This window comes from Lycium ferocissimum, chromosome 4, assembly GCF_029784015.1.
Source record: "Lycium ferocissimum isolate CSIRO_LF1 chromosome 4, AGI_CSIRO_Lferr_CH_V1, whole genome shotgun sequence".
In the NCBI taxonomy this organism is placed as follows: Eukaryota; Viridiplantae; Streptophyta; class Magnoliopsida; order Solanales; family Solanaceae; genus Lycium; species Lycium ferocissimum.
Genome location: NC_081345.1, coordinates 32,491,810 through 32,507,295, shown reverse-complemented (window position 1 = coordinate 32,507,295; position 15,486 = coordinate 32,491,810). Strand labels below are relative to the sequence as shown.

General features: G+C 35.2%; 1 protein-coding gene across 2 annotated transcripts; it reads right to left on the bottom strand.

Moving 5' to 3' along the window:
- Nucleotides 1-244: 244 nt before the first annotated feature.
- LOC132052347 (uncharacterized) lies at nucleotides 245-8,589 on the bottom strand. 2 transcript variants are annotated; one of them, XM_059443843.1, is made up of 6 exons: nucleotides 6,004-8,589; nucleotides 5,037-5,209; nucleotides 4,322-4,376; nucleotides 4,142-4,215; nucleotides 686-728; nucleotides 245-576 (listed from the first exon to the last, which is right to left on the bottom strand). In XM_059443843.1, the coding sequence occupies exons 2-6, from the start codon at nucleotides 5,203-5,205 to the stop codon at nucleotides 501-503; spliced, it is 417 nt and encodes a 138-aa protein (XP_059299826.1). In that variant the 5' UTR covers nucleotides 5,206-5,209; nucleotides 6,004-8,589; the 3' UTR covers nucleotides 245-500. The 2 variants fall into 2 exon arrangements, with proteins under 2 accessions (XP_059299826.1, XP_059299825.1); XM_059443842.1 differs by lacking the exon at nucleotides 6,004-8,589 and having other exon boundaries at nucleotides 5,037-5,662.
- Nucleotides 8,590-15,486: the final 6,897 nt, after the last annotated feature.

Genomic DNA, 15,486 nt, shown 5'->3' with positions numbered 1-15,486 from the left:
ATGGGACACATGAAACCAACAAAACTCAAATTAAAAACAAAACGGTCAATCACATGATTCATGTTGTACCTTTTCTATTTTTTAAGTCAATTGCATCAGTACATTGCCAAATAACTCTACTCGTCAAGTTTAAATACTCTTATGAGAAGAAATCACCTATGAAGTATATCTATCATCGTCATATTTCGTCATTGTTTTCTAGTCAAATGACACAATTGAGAGAGAAGAAGAAGAAGAAGAAGAAGAAGAAGAAGAAGAAAGGGGGTCACAAATAAGTATGACTAATACGTCGGCACAAAATGGAGTAGTTGATGGACTATTGATTCTGGCCAAAAACAACTGTTCAATAAACTGATCAAAGCTTGAGGACGAAGCATGAAACTTATAATCCCTAAACCCTTTGAATGACTTTCATAATTTCAAATGTTTGTTGGATTGCTTGGATCCTCTTACTGAATTCAATTAGAAGACAACATTGTCCCATATACTAGGTAATGTGCTTAAAAGGACATTGACTCGCTGCTGCTATCATCATCAGAATTAGCAGGGTCTGCATGAGACTGGTAGACAGGAAACCTGAGACACATTAATAAAGAAAAAAAATAGAAAAAGGCCATCAAAATATAGCTAGTGAGGCAATACAAAATCTGCCAGATTAAAACATGCAATATATTTTCTCATATACCTGCTCACTTTTGTGGTTTCTCCATCTTTAGTCTTTTTGACACCTGAAAACAATTGACAGCAAACTCAATCAAGTCATACCACGTACAACAACAACATACTCATTATAATCCCACCAGGTGGGGTCTGGGAGGGTAGAGTGTAAGCAGACCTTACCCCTACCTTTTGACGGGTAGGAAGGTTGTTTCCAATAGACCCCAGGCTCAAGGAGAGATGAAAATCCATCAGTAATAATAAACAGTAATAGTAAGCAGTAATAGCAGCAAGATAATAGGATGACGCAGTAAAAGAAACAATCAGATAGTGCTAGAGATGAGAATAAGCAATCCAAAGCTGTATAGAATAAGATATATGCGAATGCTAGAATAAAAATACAGGAAAATGACGGAAATAATACTGGACCAGCAAAAAAGACAAGTCATACCACGTAGTTTTGTCAATTTTTATTTGATTCCCTCCAGTTTAGTAAGGCCCAAATAAAAACATACAGTCTGTTTATCTCTTTCATTGCCCTTTGAATGGAAGCACACAAGTTTGTTTTTGGGAAATAACTCATACATACAGCCCACGCATCTAGTTTGCAGTTGATATAGCCCATTATATCATCGGTGTATAGATAATGAATATGTTTGTATAGCTATGTATAAAGATTAAATATAGTCTTTATATATAACGTATATGTTTTGTAAAATCATGTATAAACACACGAAACCAACTCAAATTGTAGCTGAATATCATCATTATATATATGATGTATCTGCCTAAAAGAATAAAAGCTTTCATAATCATTTAAAGTACTTCCAAAACAACAATAATTTGAAATTTCTTTTTTTTACCAAAAGAGAGATCAATAGCTTAAGGGGTTTTGACCAAAATAAAAAAACCACGATCGGAACCTCTTAGTCACTGTGTTATCCTCACAAGTGAAAACTCTAGGTAAAATTAAGGCTGTGCCATAGATCTACGAAGGGATCCTTTTTGAAAAATGAAGAGGAAAATTTGAGCGATTAACGATAGAGATGACGAAAGAATATAATTTTGGGAGGGAGGGAGAATATAAAATAGATGTATGAGAATGAAAGATGATCCTTTTCATCACTTCTATTCGTCTTTCTCTCTGACGATTGCATGTCTCTCAATTCGCTTGAAAATTCAAAACCAACGGGCAGAATAACCCTAAAGGGTTCCCATATGCAGATGATGATTTTCAATTGCTCATCCATGAAGAAACCAAAAATGGAAGATAAAATTGCCCTTGATTTCAAAATTTGCTATTTTTTCACAATTCAATTCAAGGAAAACCGGCAGAAGGCTTTAATTTGCCGAATTTTGACAGATTAGGTAATACAGCTTGTCCACACACTAGATTTTTTATTGTATTACAGTAACGGTTAAAAGTTCTAGATTACAGTAATCCTCGATATCTTTATCTTCTTAAATGTTAACGAAATTACTTAGAAAAGTTTCGACGAAGTATAAAAAAAAAAAAAAGATGATAGTTACCGTGTGATACATGTCAGTCATCTAGTTAACTAATTTAAGCCCAACTCTTATTTTATTACCCGAATAGTTACAAAACCTCGATTCCCACTCTCATCCTTCTCTATCTCTCCCACGTAAACTTCCTTTTTATCATCTTTCATCTTTTTTTTTTTTTTTTTTTTTACTTCATTTTAACTTTTCTAAGTAATTCCGTAAGGATTTAAGAAGATAATGATATCAAGGATTACTGTAATCTGAAACTTTTAACCGTTACTATAATACAACAAAAAATCTAGTACATGCTGAGTGTATTGCCTAATCTCCCAAAACTCGGCAAATTAAAGCCTTTTGCCGGTTTTTCTTGAATTTTGAAATCAAGGGCACTTTCATCTTCCATTTTTGGTTTCTTCATGGATGAGCAATTGAAAATCATCATCTGCATGTAGGAACCCTTTAGGGTTATTCTGCTAATAGGTTTTGAATTTTCAAGCAGATTGAGAGACATATAATCGTTGGAGAGAAAGACGAATAGAAGTGATCAAAATGATGAAAAAGAACATCTTTCATTTTCATACATCTATTTTATACTCTCTCTTTCTCCTTCCCTCCCTCCCAAAATTCTATTCTCTCGTCATCTCCATCACCTACAGCTCAAATTTTCCTCTTCATATTTTCAAAAGGATCCCTTCGTAGATCTATGGCACAGCTTTAACTTTTACCTAGAGTTATTACTTCTGAGGTCAACACAGTGACTAAGAGGTTCCGATTTTTGGCTTTTTGTTTTGGTCAGAACCCATTATGCTATTGATCTCTCTTTTGGTAAAAAAAAAACTTTCAAAATATTGTTGTTCTAGAAGTACTTAAAATGATTATGAAAGTTTTTATTCTTTTAGGCAGATACATTGTATATACACTGACGATATTCAGCTGTAACTTTAGTTGGTTTCGTGTGTTTATAAATGACTATACAAAGCATATACATTATATATACATAGTATATTTAATGTTTATATATAACTATACAGAACAAATACATTACCTATACACCATTGATACAGTGGGCTACATCGGCTACAACTAGATGTATGGACCACATAGCTATACAGAACATATATATTATTTATACATCGATGATACAATGGGCTACATTGGTACGCAAATTAAATGTATGGACCGTATATATGAGTTATTTCCCCAATTTTTATTTACTTAACCAAATTTGCTATGTGAAATAAAATGTTTACACTCTTCGGAAGGAAATAGATATGTATTAGTTTACTTAGAACAAAAAATATACATTTCAGATTTTCAGTCATATAATATTAAATTTTATTTTATGAGTGTGTTTAGCTGTCTTCATCTTCGAGCCATCAATATTCGAGTAATTTGTTTACTTTAGATCTCATTTGACAAAGTGGTTTTTTTCTTTTTTAGCTGTGTCTTCGTTATAAAATTTATGATTTTCTCCTTATTTGTGTCCTTTAATATCTTTGGAGATGTACGGCCTTATTGTTTCTTCTTTCCTCCCTTTTTAAGTTTTTAGAGATAAAATTATTTTAATGACATTCCAACGTCTACATTGTGCTGAATTGTTTTGGCATAGTTCAAGGGCAAAATTGGCCAATTTTTTCTGTTTTGGAGCAACCGTTAGTAGGAAGAGTAATTTTGAGCTATTTGGCTAGATGGAGGGCATTTTTGAGCCAAAAATGTAACAGAGGGTAAAGCTGACCTATTTCAAATAGTTTAGGAATATTTTTGGCCCTTTTCCCTTAAGAAAATAACGATGCTAGTTGTGCAATCGGCAAGGATGAAATGAAATTTCGAGGAAAAAGTTAAGTTTCATTACATGTTAATATAGGCGTCTCTAAGACTACTTATTAAGAGAACAGCAAAATAAAAGGAAAGAAATTCTAAGATAAATATTAGTAGTATTTTGGATGTTGCTTCCTCTTGGCACTATGTAATGGAGTTTCACCTGTAGAAATTGACTTGCTACTGCTACCGTCACCAAAATTAGCAGGGTCTGCATACGACTGGTAACCAGGAAACCTGAGGTGGGGGAAGAAAGTTAAAACAAAAAGAAGAAAAGGGACTGCCAAAAACAGCTAGTGAGGCAACACAAAATGTGCCAGATTAAAACTATTTTCACATATACCTGCTCATTTTTGTGGTTTCTCCATCTTTGGTCATTTTTACTTCAAATATGTTTCCTGTAAACAATTAACAGCATACTCAATCATGACAAAGTAATGAATTACTGCTGCTATTAAGGAAGGAAAAGGTAAGACTGACTTCTAACAGAAAACAATTGTTAGCCTATCAATACTACAACACCAACATACCCAGTGTAATCCCACAAGTGGGGTCCTTGGGGGGGGGGGGGTAAGATGTACGCAGACCTTACCTCTACCTTTATGGGATAGAGAGGTTGCTTCCGATAGACCCTCGGCTCAAAAGAAATGTAACCCATGCAGAAACGACGGAAAGAAAAAGGGACAGCAAAATAGCAAATGTAATTGTTAGCCTATCAATGCCAACCTGAAATGAACTAAAATTAGCAACATTATAGCAACAAAATAGAGGTAGTAGACTCACCAAACTGTTGGAAAAGCCATTACTTATCAATACATGTAGATTCTCAATCAGAAAGAGGTTTACTATACAGGCCTTAGGTGATTACTTTATTACTGTTGCAAGGCTGTAAAACAGATCCCAAGTGTTAAGCATGCACTTCCTAACGTCCCTTAACCATCATGTGTATTGACATACAAATGCAATTATCAACCCACAGTGCACATCAACAAAAAGATAACCCTTCTGTTCTAATACTTATAAAAGACAGGCTAACCGCGTTCTAAAGAAGTATTTACCTCCAAATATCGTCTTGTCTGAGAAGTACTTGGACATTAAATATCTTCTGCCCTCAACTGCATACCTCTGAAACTTCTCAGCCTGTTCCCTCTCCAACTTCTCAATACTTTCCTTCGCCAACTTCTCAATACTTTCCCTCTCCAACTTCTCAATCTGTTGCTTCTCCATGTGGCTACATGATGAGACAAAAAAGAAGTTAGGACCTCTCTTGAATTCATAATATGATCAGACATGTAGAAGACTTGTATTAGAACAACTTAAGATGAGTGCTGTAGCTTGATATTAAAGAATTGTAACATAACAGGAAACTGACAAGAGGTGATTAATGCATACCAGAAGTTTCTCTTTGTCAGGACAGATAAGTATCAATTTTACATCTTCTCATGGCCCACGGAAGCAAATTTGAACAATGAAAGATAATTAATCAATGTCTCTATTACCTGAATACACCATCATGTTCCCAGCAGGCAAATTGCTGTCACGAGCTTATCTAATGCAACTGGACACCAAATCAGCAGTACCAATTGACCCTTCCTTTTTGGAAAGACTTAGAAATTTAATTCCCTTTTATGCTTTCATCTTTCGGCGACATTCTTATTAGCTTACCTCCAGTCCAACCCATCGGAAGAGGGGGAGGAATTGGTTAACATTGTTATACATTATCTCCAGAATTGCTAAGAGGCCTTTATTATATGAGATAAAATTTGAGATCGCAAAGCTTTAACTTGAAAAACCAGGCGAAGACCTAAAGGGGATAGGCCAAAATGGATAAAATACATGAAACCTACACAAGGAAGACAAAGCTACAGAACTAATCTAGAATCACAAATGTAGCAGCAAAAATATACAGGAAAAAAAAATAGAAGAGAACGAGATCAATCAGGAAGATAAAAACTTCACACACACATTTAATAAAGACCAAAAAAGGACTTAAATCAGTTCATAAAACTGAAAGCTGGTACTAACCTAGGTATCTTGCAAGAGTGTGGCGACACGAACAATGAAGTGAAACCTAATGTCTTAACCCTCTATCCTTATATATATATATATATATATATATGGATATTAGCAAGTCGGGTTATATTAGTAAATTCCAATCTTACAGAGATCGTGGAAATAAAGTAGGAAAGAATATGAATGTCTGAGCATTTGGAACAACAAATATGGGTTTTCTAGAGAATTTTGAGTACTGAAGCTAGCTCAGCAGTTCAGACTTTCCAACTGAAGGGCCCAAACAAAGATTCCCTTCTCACTGAGCCCACCAAGAGCCCAGTCCAGAGAAATTCAAACTCTGCGCTACCATAGCATAGTCAGGAAACGAGGAGCAAGACGGATCTAAGAGGAAATTCAAATGACAATAAATTGACCAGGTCACATACGTTGGAGCTGGAGGACCGTTATTGAACTGTTTAAAGAAGAGGTCATAAGATCACAGATAGTATCAACTAGAAATGACGAAAAAACACTCTTCATTAAGTAAAGAACTCTGCAGCTGCCAGAACGGAGAAGATAAATTCTTTTTTATTTATTTATAGGATGAACAAAATCCTACTAAGGATGATAAAACAGAAACACTTATATGATGATACAAATTAATGGCGACTTATTAAATATTGTCATACAAAAGTGTATTTACCAGGAGATAGAACAACTTATACAAGATTGTATCAACAAACAGTAATTGTAACAATCTGGTTATAGCTAGTAGCCCAAACAACTTGCTGATTCTTGTTTCCTCACCAAACATACACGTTTAATTTCATTCTGTAAATATTCCAAAATTGGAGCAGTATAACATTATTCCCCTGTCAAAACTTTTATCTCCTTGTTATACCTGATCGTAGGATTTTATCAACCGGTGATGAATTACACTTCTGGCTGAAAGCACATTCTAACAGCCACTATGAAAACTTGAGACCACCATCCACTAGCCAAGAAAATTTGTTGGGTTCATTCTAGCTTACAAGCTTAAACCCAAGTCTTTCAAGTGGTTGAGAACCTAAAGCCTCAAAACCAACAACAACAACAACATACCCAGTGTAATCCCACAAGTGGGGTCTAAGAGGGTAGAGTGTACGCAGACCTTACCCCTACCTTGGGAGGTAGAGAGGTTGTTTCCAATAGCCCTCGGCTCAAGGAAAAACATTTCAAAGCAAGTCGAAAAAGAAATAGCGGAAGCGAAAAAGCCATGACAAAATACTATAGAAAGCATGTCAAAGCATTCTGAGGAATAGTAGCTACAACAAATATATGGTAATAGAAGTACAAGAAACAATGGATAGTGACAAAAATCGAAGGACAAGAAACTACGGGAGTAATGCTACAACTAATAGTATGGAAGGATAAGCGAGACAACGCTCTACTACCTACTAACCTTCTACCCTAATCCGTCTCCTCCACAACCCCCTATCTAAGGTCATGTCCTCGGTAGGCTGAAATTGCGCCATATCGTGTCTAATCACCTCTCCCAGATACTTTTTCGCCCTACCTCTACCTCTCCTAAACCATCCATAGCCAACCTCTCACACCTCCGCACTGGGGCATCCATGCATCTCCTCTTCACATGCCCGAACCCTAAAGCCTCAAAACCAACTCATAATTATTTATATTTTTATGAGGCATAGAGTATAACAATGATAGTAGAAAATTTCCATATAAGAATTAAACAGAAAAGTAAATAGCAAATAGGTAAATGTTAAGACATATGGAATGGTTCTACACTTTATTTATTATTTCAACTGTAAAACAGAGGAAATATCTTTGTGCTTCCCAGCTTTGCTACAAGAGGCACTTTCCAAAATTCCATCCACGTACAGCTCTCTTCTACTACTCTCGTGCAATTGCTCTAATACCAAATAACCGTGATTGTGTCCTGAGAACTTCTATTTTAAGGATTCACCAATTCACCAAGCACTTTAATCCCAAATCACAAAATGTTCCCTTAGTATGTATGCGTCACCATTTAGATTTTGGAGTAACTGTAACACATAACTAACATTTCCAATAGATTTAACTTCCAATTGCTACAGAATTATTAACTATTACAATACATGTTTATGTCTGATTGTGGCACATGATCCCAACAATGTGCTAAAGCTTTCTTCCTAAGCCAAAAGCAATTTTGAATGGGCTCCAAAAGATTCACAAAGAATACCTAAGAGGCGATGCATACTCGCCTGGAAACTTTCTTTGTTCTTGATTTAACATTTCGAAGTTTGGATTTTGTCTAAGCAGATAGCTTATGATCTAAACTACTTGACTGGAGTTCAAGTACGGAAAGATGTGACTTCATTAGAAAGAAGGAATTTTTCTAGTAGGTAAAAAAGTAACTCTATTCAATAGACACTCTGTTCTTCAAGCAGACTTTGTTTCTAATTGTCCTTTAATTCCACAACCCCAAACAAAGCAGTAGCAAGAGAATCTCGCAAAAGTAACACCAATTTATTTCATACAAAAAGCATAAAGTAACCAATTAATCTCTTCATTAAGACCCATGCAGACAACAAATCACAACAAAGAAGTGACATAAAAACATTGCACTGGACGATCACATAATCAGAGGCGGATCAAGGATGCGGATCAAGGATTTATGTTTTATGAAGTTCTTAGCATTGAACCTAATATATCTTTAAAATTATGGATTCATAAATACTATTTATTGCAATTTCAGTGGATTTTTATACAATAATTTATGCACCACGCCAAAAGTAATGGGTTCAGATGAACCCCGTACCAAAAGGCTACATCTGCCTCTGCACATAATAAACACGGAGTATCACAGCAGTTAAAAAAAAAAACATAAAACCTAACTATGCGCTCACTCAAGAGGATCGCTAACCACACTTTCCTTGTAATCTTCAAGAACAGTGACGCTCGAGACCTCCTATAGAAAAAACAAGTAAAGCGAATATAGAAAAATATGAAGACAAACGGCTTAACGTGTATACCCTCCATCCCAATTTATATGACACTTTCTATTTTTAAATGGCTTAAAACATCTGGTAGTATTTCATTTTTATACTACTTTAACAATTTTCTGATACTCACTCCCAATATAAAATGAATTAACGATATTAAACTGACAAGTCCCAATCATATTTTCCAACTTGGCAGCTACTTGAACAACACAACTATCAACAATACCGTTGACAACGTGAAACTAGCAAGCTGACAGCTTTTGTGAATACTTTGGAACCAAAAATTGGCTAGCAATTGTGTAGTTTATGGTTAGCCTATCAGACAGAGGTTTTACTTCCCGTACAAGCCTCAAGCGTTAGCGGCACGCGGTTCCCATGTCATCAAAAATAAATAAAAAAATAGATAAGCTTATAAGAACAAACGTCTAAATTTTAAAGTTTGATATACTAATATTTTTCTCTTTCTTCCTAAAGGTTATATGTTCACTTATACTAATACAATATAGAAAAATAAGAGGACAAACAGTTTAACATGTACACCCTCCATCCTAATTTATATGATACACTTTCTATATTGAAATGGGTCAAAACTAATTAGTATAGTATTTCATATTCGTCAAACCGTTTAAATTTTAATGTTTGATATAGTAGTTTGTTTCTCTTTCAAACTAAAAAAATTCCATTTGTTTTATATGTTCACTAATAGTAATAGAATATGTAGGTTAAGTTTAACAATTTAGTAAACAAATGCGGAAAGAGTAAAATTACAGAGAGGGAAACGACATAGTATTAATAAAGACTTGCAGGGTAAGCGAGAGAAACCTGATCATCTTGAGGCGGACCATTGAAATCTCCAATGGTTGCACTCAATACTACAAAGGACTAAATATTAGCTCCCACTGAACAATATGTTGTTTGCATAATTGTGTTCTATTCTAAGGCCAATGACACGTGTGGTTTGCAATGGTGAATCTTTTTTTTTTTTGTGGGTTGATTTCAAAAGATTATGTGAGTATAATGGCGTCGGAGTAGTACTGTTGACAAGGTATGATTCCCACGTATGTATTCGCCGGAGAGAAAACCAAAATTGGAGAGGGGTAAAAGTGAAAATAACCAATATATCGGCCTTCTTTTTTTTTTTTATAACTAATAAGTTAAAGATTGGGCTCTAATGTTCAAAGTTCGACCATTTGCATTTATGTCCCTATTTTGTGCTGGTCGTTAATTTTTGTACCTCATAACAAACAATTTTTTCTCCGGGCATAAGTATTAACACTCTGTAAATTCGTATTAGGTGTGAATGTGTTAAATGAGTGTTAACGTGACATTTTATCCATATCAAGTCCCATCGGGATTGGTTTGGGTAAATCGTTGTTTTGGAATCCAGACGGAATAGTGAGGTACATAAGATTTGATAGAATCGACCAAGTTTATAGAAGGTCTGTCTTCCATCGTAATTTCGTGAAAATCTATTAGGAATTTGAGAAAACTTAAAACATCAAAGTTGTAGCCCTTTGAAATACCTTTCCAACGACATATTGTGGAGCCTAAACGGATCTTTGTACAAAATTTTATGTCCATTTTACTGAAGCGCGCTTGACAGGCGCCAATGCGAGCTGGGAGCTCACTGAGCGAGGGCCAGAGCGAGGTTTGAGCTCGCCCTGGAGAGAGGGTGAGCTCGCTGGTACTTCTCCCCAGGCCTATAAAAGCGACCCTTAGACGATTTTATGTCATTTTTAACGTTCCAACTTCGTCCTAAAGCCCTAAGCAACTGTTTCTCTCCTCTCCTCTCCTCATCCTCCAACGTCAAGGTAAGATCTCTCTAACAATTCCTAAGCAATTCTAACATTAATTCATGATTAGTAACATGATTCTTCAACCAAAACATAGGATTTCTAAGGTAAATCTTTCTCAAGCGATTCAAAGCTAGAGTTTTGGTGTTATTCGTCAGAGAAGCAGTTTAATTCGTTAGATTAGAGCGATTACAGGTATGTAATTCTAACTATCTATATGTGGGAATGTTATTAATCTTCCCCACGCCTCGTTCTTCATGATTATTACGAATTACATCAAAAATAGAGATTATGCCCTAGTTCATGAAAAGTTCTGAATTTCTATCCTTTGAGGATATAGTTTCGTAGTTGATCATGATTATCATTTTGAATATTGTGAACTCAGTACGTAATCAATATAGACTTGTGTTTGATAACCATGAGTCTCAATCTAGAATACTCAACACGTTTATAAATAGTTAAAGCTTTAAGTCTCATAATCAGTTCACGAATACATGTCTCAGTTAGTCATTGCTCAGTATGTCAGTGTTGTACTTTTTAGCATGATTGTCAGTTCTTTTATGTAAATTGTTTTATGTTGAACAACTGTGTTTTAGGCCTAAGGCCACAGTTATGTATACGTATACTTGGGCCCAAGGCCACAGATTTTTGCACATATATTAGGCCTGAGGCCGCAGATTTTGATCTCAGTTAAATAGGTAATTCTTCATTCAGAAGAAGAAGTATTCATATCCTTACTTCTTTTGTTCACTTCAGATTTATCGCCCAGCCGTTTCGATCTTACGGCTTCTTTCTTTCAGTTGTTTTACATACCAGTACAATTCAAATATACTGACGTCTCTTTTGCCCGGGGGCCTGCATTTCATGATGCAGGTACAGATTTACAGGACGATGAATCTGCTCGCTAGAATTCTCGTATCAGCTGCTTGGTGAGCCCAGTTCCTTTTGGGGTGTTATCATATTTTCAGTCTTTACATTATTTCACTCAGTGAGGCAAGACTTTGTCCCAGTAAACAGTCAATATTTCAGAACTCTCTAGAGGCTTCATAGACTATAGTCGCGGTCAGTTTGAGTCGCAGGCTTTTATGTTAGCAATGTTGGGCTACAGTTTATGTTTCAGACTTATATCAGTGTTTTCGCACTTATGATTCATTTCATTCAGACTTTAGTAGATCAAAGATGTGTTAGTTTTATTTCCGCATTCAGTACGTTTTGATATCACATGTTTATTCAACCAGCCAGTTAGTTCGCTCGGTCACATGCAGTCAGGCACCGAGCGCCGTGTTACGTCCAGGTCCAGGTTCGGGGCATGATAATAGGTTTATATTGTTGCACCATGATAATATTTCACAAGTTATGCCTGCCCGATAGACATTAGTTTGATTTTGAAGGGCACAAACTAAAAGTCAGACTAATTGAAGGGCATATTGGGCTAAACGGTCCAAAGATATACTTAACATGATGTGATATTGTTCACTTTGGGCCAACCCCGCACGGTTTTCTCCAAAAGGCCCGACACCATTAAGAGTATCCAACACCTTATTAGTAGCTCTTTTTTCTTTTCAGCTACTAATGTGATATTTTGTTCACACACGCAACAATTTCCCTCTCGAACTAAGTTCCACATGACTCATTACCATAATTCACGGTCGGAGATTCAACATGTCTATGTGTCACCCACATCGTCAGAGTATTCACAGTCACCGAAACCAAAAAGCTGTGTATGTGTCTTTAAAGATATGGGTAAAGGTCGTAAACCGGCCCATAGACGGGCAATAGCGCTAAGTCGGGCCCTACACCACACTCCGTCATCTTCATACTCGTCCTATTAAACCACTGGCTCTGATACCCGTTGTTGGAATAAACGGTCTAAAGATACACTTAACATGGTGTGATATTGTCCATTTTGGGCCAAGCTCGCACGGTTTTCCCCAAAAGGCCTCACACCATTAAGAGTATCCAACACCTTATAAGTAGCTCTTTTTTCTTTTCAGCTATCAATGTGGTACTTTGTTCGCACACCCAATAGGGCAAACCGTGCAATTTCTTCTCAAATTTGGACCCGTTCGGCCATGAGAATTTTTCACTTTTTTTGGTAAAAAAATTTCACTTTTTTTAAAATTCAAAGATTTGGCCATGAAAATTTCAAATAATTTGAAAAATAACTAAAACTCTGTTTTCGCTTTTTCCACTTCCAATACATTCAAAGAACAAATATTCTTTCTGAAAACTATAATCAAATACAACTTCATCTTCAACTCCAACTTTAAAATTTCAAATAAAGTGAAAAATATTTGGTTTTCATGGCCAAACGTCTACGAAGTCTAGATCCCAACAACGTCTGGGCTGGGAATGGAATTCCGATGAGCAGTAACGTCCTGTCTAGGGCTCAAACTGAGCGCGTCGAGTCCAACCAAGTTTACTATTATATCATGCCGCGTTACTTCCAAATAGAGCTAGCTCAGCCTAGCTTATTAAAATACAAAGCTGAGCTCGAGCCGAGTTCAGCCAAACTATGTTAGAGTATAGTCGAGCTGTCTCAATCGACTCTTTTATGCTTAGTTTTTACGTTGACTATTAGAAAAAGATTAGTTTATAAGAATAAATTAATTGATATATATATATATATATATATATATATATATATATATATATATATATATATATATATATATATATATATATATATATATATATATATATTATTAGTTTAGATGAGGTTAACTTAATATTGAACATAAAATAAAACTTTAAAGCAAGATAAAGCAACAACAAAATTGACTTTAATGATGTATATTAAAAGTTTAATTACATCAACTTAATTCAAAAAGTGCAAAATAACATGTTTATCAGTGGTAATTATTAATTACTTAATTAATATATTATGAATTTACGTAGAAACTAAGTTTAATAGGTGATTGCGTTTTAAAGTAATCATACATGAGTAAAGCAAGCAACCTGAGCCGAGGTCGTTTAATTGAGCTGGAGCTTCATCGAGCCAAGATTTAACCTGCTTTAACCGAGTAGAACGATCTCTCATGCAGGCATTTACCTTTTCCCCTAATTTTGTCGAATAGTATTTGGTTAGTTTATGTCAAAGGGTGTGATCCAGTGACCAACGAAGTGGTGAGATCCAAAGAACCAACGAAGTGAAATGATAAAATATCACAGACAAATGTTCAATTTTAATTTAACGGAGAAAAAAAGAAAGTTTAATAATAAAAAAATTATCTTTCTAAACTCTGGTAGGCAGATTTGCCTATACATATGTTGGCGAAATTAGATTAAAAATGTCCTATAAAATAGTCGAGTGGTAGCTGAATTTAGCTCAGATATTACTTTTGTGGATGAATAGTTGAGATCTGTGTGACTGTGTCACATGATGACATGGGTAGTGAATGATGCAGTCACTGATCCTTCCAGCTTCAATCTTTGTGTATTCTTGACAAGTTCCGCTGCTTCCTACACTAATGCAAGCTCTCGATTTTTTTCACTGGAATTATCGAAACCTTTAAGAATTGCTAGTACCTTTAAGAATTAGCACTTTACAAACCTGATTGACTATTGACAGTTGTCCGTGACACTAATCACACTATAATTCTTTATTTCCTTTTTCTCCTTGGTTAACCCTTTTGCATTCTTGTCACTGTGACGAGGAAAATGAGTTTAAAAGAGTAATCAATGAATCAACAACTAATCATGCATGTCACTTTTGTTATCTTACATCTAAAGAACGTTCAAAAGAGGATCAATTAAAAAGAAGAAGAAGCAGCATTTATATGGTACGGTTAATTTATATAATATACAAAAGAAGAGCCAATTAAAGTCCTTATGGATTAGCTGAATTTACGTAGCTTTTGAGCATCAAGTGGTGAAAAACACTTTAATTAAGGGTCGGAACTGAATTTTTTGAATAAGAAGTTACGTGTTTTGATAAATCGAAGTGCTGAAACTAAAAGCAATTGATATGTTTGGTGGAAAGCACTTAAAAATCATGTTTGCAGACGGGGGGAAGAAGATTCAAAATTTCAATTTAATGAGTTTAAAGTTTTGAATTGTTTAAAACTATGTGTTCTAAACTTAATGTTTATACTACTTTCCAGAAATTTTTATATTAACATATACGAGTACATTTTATGATCTATGCTAAAGATTATATAGGCACTATATATCTATCTGCCTCTGTTTGCAGATGAGGAAGTTAGTATGTACCTTATCCTTTGCTGCAACAGTGACAATCACGTTTTCCAGCTGTTGACAGGTTGGGAGCATTTTGTAACTCGAATTTAGAGAAGCCTTAGTATTTACTTTTACATTCAATTCACATACATGCGCCATGCGTGATGTTCACGAGCTAGCTAGCACTGTGTATTAATTGGTTGCTTTTTTTTGGTGCCTTAGTCTTTCACTTGAACCACTTATCCGCTCATGCATTATCAAGGGTGGAGCTAGTGTATACATTACGGGTTCAGTCAAACACATTAACTTTGAGTCAAATCATTTAAATCCAGTGACTTCTGTACAAATTATTAATTTAGTACCTAGTATTGTAAAAGAACTAAAATTCTGAACTCATAAACTTCAAATTCTGACTCCGTCTCTATATATTATAGCTTAACGAAGAATAAACATTGTGGAATATTTTATTTAACCTCCTTTACTTCATTTTGCATGCGCCGTTGACTAGATTTTCACCGACTATTATGTACTTTAGGATTAAGACCTTTTATAGCTCTTGT

Excerpts from the sequence above, each read along its gene's own strand:
- LOC132052347 (XM_059443843.1), bottom strand. The coding sequence starts at position 5,205 with ATGGAGAAGCAACAGATTGAGAAGTTGGAGAGGGAAAGTATTGAGAAG. Across the intron at positions 729-4,141 it reads TAGCAAGTCAATTTCTACAG|GTGTCAAAAAGACTAAAGAT; the intron begins GTGAAACTCCAT and ends AATTGTTTTCAG. Across the intron at positions 577-685 it reads GAAACCACAAAAGTGAGCAG|GTTTCCTGTCTACCAGTCTC; the intron begins GTATATGAGAAA and ends AATGTGTCTCAG.